At 43.4% G+C, this 6,067-nt stretch overlaps 1 protein-coding gene across 1 annotated transcript in view; it reads right to left on the bottom strand.

Annotated features, from left to right (window-relative positions):
• Nucleotides 1–1,628, bottom strand: part of olig3 (oligodendrocyte transcription factor 3) — a 2,671-nt gene extending 1,043 nt beyond the window's left edge. The window contains exon 1 of the mRNA XM_037538846.1: nt 1–1,628. This exon is cut by the window's left edge and continues 1,043 nt beyond it. Within this exon, the coding sequence (XP_037394743.1) occupies nt 588–1,442 (855 nt within the window). The 5' untranslated portion in view covers nt 1,443–1,628 and the 3' untranslated portion in view covers nt 1–587.
• Between the last annotated feature and the right edge of the window lie 4,439 nt (nt 1,629–6,067).

Raw genomic sequence — 6,067 nt, 5'->3', positions numbered from 1 at the left:
ATTAACACTAACATTCATGGATTATAGCCAGCAGTTGCGTTTGGATCCAACGCTGTAAAAACGATCCAGTGTTTTAATTTTAAAAAGGAGATAATAATAATCTGTGGTTTCTGTAACTTTATTATTTAACTTTATTAAAACATTGTATCTTTTTTACAGTGAGCTGTACCCAATTAACTTTAATCCCATTTCTCACTTGGACATAATCCCTTATTTATGGATTAAATCTGGACTAAACTGCAATGCCAACATTGGAAATCCAATTTCTAGCCTTAATCCGGCTCTGGGGACCCTCCATAAGAGTTAATCCAGCACTATTTTGCTGTGCGCGAGCCATCCTTTTATAGTTATGTACACGGCGTCTCGCGATGCCCCGCAGATTATTTACAGTGGACTCTATTTACAGCAAATAAGCATAAAGCAGTTTTACCTCGCGGCGACTGTGACGCAATCCTCGTTTACAAGGGAGCTCGGCGAGAGGAGGAGAAAAAAAAACAAACGAACGAACGAAAGAACAAACAAACAAACAACAAAGTAAACAAGTCGACACATCATGCACGTGTTCACTTCTTTCCTTGTCCTGCAGGTCACTTGAGGGCCTCTTTGCTCTCGGCGGCCAGCCGGGACAGTCCGGTGGAGGTGATGGCGAGGTGAGGAGGAGCAGGAGGAGGCGCGCTATGAGGAGGCGGTGTCTGGCAGATGGTGCACGGGCACGGCAGGCCCGCCCAGTGCTGGAAGGCGCCGTGGAGCGCGGTGGGAGCCGCAGGAGCGGACGGGTGATGGTGGTGGTGAGGAGGAGGCGGTGGCGGAGGAGGAGGGGGAGGAGGCGCGCTCTTCATCAGCGAGTGTGCCGCGCGGATGGACGACAGCCCGAGCGCAGTGGCGGCCGAGGCGGGCGGAGGGGGCGCAAGCGCGCTGGCGGCGGCCAGCAGCGGGTGCGCGCCGGCGCAGTGGAAGGGCCCGTGCGCGCCCCCGCCGCCGCCTCCGCCGCCGTAGAGCTCGGCCACGAGGCGCTTCATCTCGTCGAGCGAGCTGCTCAGCATGAGGATGTAGTTGCGCGCGAGCAACAGCGTGGCGATCTTGGAGAGCTTGCGCACGGAGGGCCCGTGCGCGTACGGCATGACCTCGCGCAGGCCGTCCATGGCCAGGTTCAGGTCGTGCATGCGCTTGCGCTCGCGCCCGTTGATCTTCAGGCGCAGCTGCTGGATCTCCTCCTCGCTCGCCTGCTTCTTCAGCCGGTACTTGGCCGCACTCGCGGCCGAGCCCGGAGTCAAGGGCGCGCGCGCCTGGTGCTGATGGTGATGGTGCGTGTGCTGCTGGTGATGATCGGCCGTTGTCGTGCACGCGCCCTGCGTGGAGGAGACCGGAGGTCGGGAGTCGCGGGCGCGCGCGTACGCTGCGTCCATGTCGGGCGACGAGGCTCTGCTCGAGTCCGAGCTCATTTTTATCGCAGGGGTAGGAGGAGGCTCGCGGCTGGAGCTCTGTTTAAAAAAAGCCTTGTCTCGCGCTCTGTCACCTGATTTTGTCTCTCCGGTTTTTGTCTTCCTTTCTCTCTCTGCACAGTTCTTTCTCTCTCTTTCTCTCTCTCTGCACAGTTCTTTCTCTTTCTCTCTCTCTGCACAGTTCTTTCTCTCTCTTTCTCTCTCTCTCTGCACAGTTCTTTCTCTCTCTTTCTCTCTCTCTGCACAGTTCTTTCTCTCTCTCTCTGCTCAGTTCTCTCTCTCTCTCTCTTTCTCTCACTTTCCTCTGTTGTTCACTCTCGCGCTCCTCCTGACTCTCTCTCTGTCCTCGTGCTGCTCATGGCTCCGTGTAGTGAAGCAGCAGCAGCGCGCGCTGTTTTTATAGCGCGCGCTGGCCCACTGACCGGAGGAGCGGCTTTTCATATTCATTGGGATGCCCCCGTGGAGGAGGTGGGGGGGTGCGAGATTGAGGGGGGGTGGGGGGCCTGGGGGGCTTCAGACCACTGAAGCCAAGACGACTTCTTCAGACTTTTAGGACGGACCGGTCACGCGCCTTTTCACATCTCTCTCTCTCTCTGTCTCTCTCTCTCTCTCTCTCTCTCTCTCTCTCTCTCTCTCTCTCTCTCACTCTCTCTCTCTATCTATCTATCTCTCTATCTGTTTGTCTGTCTGTCTATCTATTTATCTCTCTCTCTCTTTCTCTCTCCCTCTCTCTCTCTGTCTCTTTGTCTCTCTTTTTCTCTCTCACCCTCTCTCTCTCTCTCTATCTATCTATCTATCTATCTATCTATCTATCTATCTATCTATCTATCTATCTATCTTTGTCTGTCTGTCTCTCTATCTATTTATCTCTCTCTCTTTCTCTCTCCCTCTCTCTCTCTGTCTCTCTGTCTCTCTTTCTCTCTCTCTATCTATCTATCTATCTATCTATCTATCTATCTATCTATCTATCTATCTTTGTCTGTCTGTCTGTCTCTCTATTTATCTCTCTCTTTCTCTCTCCCTCTCTCTCTCTGTCTCTCTTTTTCTCTCTCACCCTCTATCTATCTATCTATCTATCTATCTATCTATCTATCTATCTATCTATCTATCTATCTATCTATCTTTGTCTGTCTGTCTGTCTCTCTATCTATTTATCTCTCTCTCTTTCTCTCTCCCTCTCTCTCTCTGTCTCTCTGTCTCTCTTTCTCTCTCTCTCTCTCTCTCTCTCTCTCTCTCTCTCTCTCTCTCTCTATCTATCTATCTATCTATCTGTCTGTCTGTCTGTCTGTTTGTCTATCTATGAATTTAATTATTTAGTTGTTTGTTTATTGTTTGAATAATTTGTTATGAATGAGCTAAATGGTTAATGAGTTGTTTACATAGTTAATTGTTCATTATTCATTTTATGAAATGGCTTTTTTATCCTTTTTTGCTCATTTATTCTCTCCTTTGTTGACATTCTGCGTGTAAATAAAAACAATTAATAGTAAGATGTTTTAATTTTTTATGTATTTTTTTATTGTTTTTGTTTCTTTTTCTGTTTTTATTTCTTGTCTTATTAGTTTGTCGGTTTAATTCCGAGTGTTTTTTGTGACATTGCGCTAAAATGACTGCGGCTATTCTATGAATGATGTCTTTCTAACGTGTTCAGGTCCGTTATTAACTGTGTGTGAAGCCGCAGCCAAAGCGCGCTCAGTTTCACGGTTTAATGATTTTTAGGATGTTTGATCTTCAGTGAGGAGATATGAGGACTTGTACTTCACACAGTCTGGTACTGAAACCTGTTTTCTGCTGGATTCACTGCAGAAATTCGCCCCCGTGTGATCGCAGTTCTCAGCGTTTTGGAGAAACTTCTTCTTCTTCTTCTTCTTCTTCTTCTTCTTCTTCTTCTTCTTCTTCTTCTTCTTCTTGTCTGTGAGCTCGCAGGCTGGGTGTCTGAGGGTTTGTGTGAATTTGAATCTCTCTATTTCGTTGATATGAGTCGGAGTGTTTTATTCAGCAGTCTAATCCGGTCTAATCTGATCTGATCCGATCTAATGTGATCTGATCTAATGTGATCTGATCTAATGTGATCTGATCTAATGTGTTCTGATCTGATCTGTGATCTGATCTGTGATCTGATCTGTGATCTGATCTGTGATCTAATGTGATCTGATCTACTCTGATCTGATCTATTGTGTTCTGATCTGATCTGTGATCTTATCTGATCTAATGTGATCTGATCTAATGTGATCTGATCCGATCTAATGTGATCTGATCTAATCTGATCTGATCTAATCTGATCTGATCTAATGTGTTCTGCTCTGATCTGTGATCTGATCTGTGATCTGATCTGATCTAATGTGATCTGATCTAATCTGATCTGATCTAATGTGTTCTGATCTAATCTGATCTGATCTAATGTGTTCTGCTCTGATCTGTGATCTGATCTGTGATCTGATCTGTGATCTTATCTGATCTAATGTGATCTAATGTGATCTGATCTGACCTGATCTCATCTAATCTGATCTGATCTGTGATCTGATCTGATCTGTGATCTGTGATCTGATCTGATCTGATCTGATCTGATCTGATCTGACTGGACCTGACCTGACTTGACCTGATCTGATCTGATCTGATCTGATCTGATCTGATCTCAGCTTTACATCGTTAGTTCTCAGTTCTTTCTCCTTCCTGAGGTTGAGCGACGTTATTTTTTTCCCACCGTTATTCAGGCAAGCCCTGCCCAGTGCACTGTGATTGGCTAGTTATTCACATTCTCACGCTCGTGGTGGACGGGGCTTCCCGGATTACAGGTAGGACAAACAGCATAGTAAGAGACCCATTTACACGGAGAGGATGATCTGATTATCACTGAGTGAAGAGCTGAGGAGCTCTGACTATCACTAGAGCACAATATCCACCCTCAAATAACGACAATGGCTATTATTATTATTATTATTATTATTATTATTACTATTATCATTATCATCATCATCATCATCATTTTTTTTTATATTACTACTGCTATTATTAATGTTAGTAGATAGATAGTAGTAATGTTAATGTTTTAAAAATTAAAAAATAATATTTTTTGATCAAACAAAATCCATTTTACAGTCGTGTGCAAAAGTTCAAATAAAGTTCATGTTCAAAACTAAGTTGGCACATCTGCACATTTCACTGCACACATTCGCTGCTCATTTGCTGAATTTAACACATTGGGGTAATAAATCCAATATAAAATGTGGCCTTTATGTTTTGTGCTTTATTTTATCAATAAAATAAAGTCAGTAAATAATAAAATACATAGAAATACATAGAAAATGCACACACACACACACACACACACACACACACACATAAACAATAATTATGTATTATCTAAACACATATAATACAAACAGCTGTTTGGCTTCATAGAGACTTCATAGTGTTGACCTCATAGAGTTCAGACTGTGAGAAAATTGGTTCAGTATCTGAAAAAAAAAAATCTCTATCATCATCTTGCGCTAAACTTGTTTGACCCCAGGCTTGTTACATACTAAGGCTTCTTATTCAGAAACTACAGAGACTTTAATGCCAAGTGGCTGAGCTATTCTTATGTTATAGAGGTGTGTAATAAAACCTTGGGTCTGCTGGGGGGACCTGACCATTTAAAAGCTTAAAGTTACAAGTATTTTACATTATTAATTCAACAAGAGGGTTTTGCACTTGTGCAGTCAGAACTAGAGATCTGACTTTCCATTTTTATGTTCAATCTATTATTACTTGATCTTTAGAAGACTTAAAGCACTCATCAAGTGACTTTACTAAAAGAAAAACGTACTTACAACAGTTAGCATCTTACTGAAATGAGTAGTTGCTTCGATTCTTCGATTCTGTTTGGCTGCAATATATATATATATATGTATATATATTGATGTACAAGATACAAATAAATAGAAAATGCACTTTGCTGTGCAAAAGTTTCAGACCACACGTCAATTTCCACTCAAAACAGCCACTATTTATTTTCAGTAGCTGTTTCTGAGGTGATTAGATATGAGATAATCTGCCTGCATTAGGGAGGAGAAAGTCAGAGTGTATAAACAAGAGTTTTCAAAACTGGAGTTTCAACAACTCATTAAAAGTTGTAGAGAAAATGGGCCTCCTAACAAGCACCTGGAAGATATGGTCAACACCAAAACTGCCCCCATCAGATAAACAGCACTTAAAGCTTCCATCTTTGAGAGAGAGGAGAAAATCAAGCTGCTTCAGATCTGAAAACATCCACAGGTGTTTCTCTCCATCCTTCCACTGTGAGAAGACCACTCAGCACTGTGGGTCTGAAAGGATGTGTAGCTGATCAAGAAGAACCTCACTGAGAAAAGGAGACGGACACATCAAACAAAGAAGCTGAACAATGGACTGACCACCCCAGAGCCCAGACCTCAACACCACTGAATGGGTTTGATTACTTCAGAAAATCATCAACCAGCTTCTAAGACTGAGCTTTGTAGGCATGTCTGCAGATTCTTTGAGGAACTGAAAGTGAGGCTCCTGAAAAGAACAGAAGCTGGAATAAAGGAGAAGTATAATGGTCAGTACTCCTCATTACACTCATTTTTACATTAATATATTTTTGCATGTAACGATAACCAGGA

The sequence above is a fragment of the Pygocentrus nattereri genome, chromosome 5, assembly GCF_015220715.1.
Source record: "Pygocentrus nattereri isolate fPygNat1 chromosome 5, fPygNat1.pri, whole genome shotgun sequence".
Classification (NCBI taxonomy): Eukaryota; Metazoa; Chordata; class Actinopteri; order Characiformes; family Serrasalmidae; genus Pygocentrus; species Pygocentrus nattereri.
Note: the sequence above shows the minus strand (reverse complement) of the source record. Positions and strands in the feature narration are given on the sequence as shown.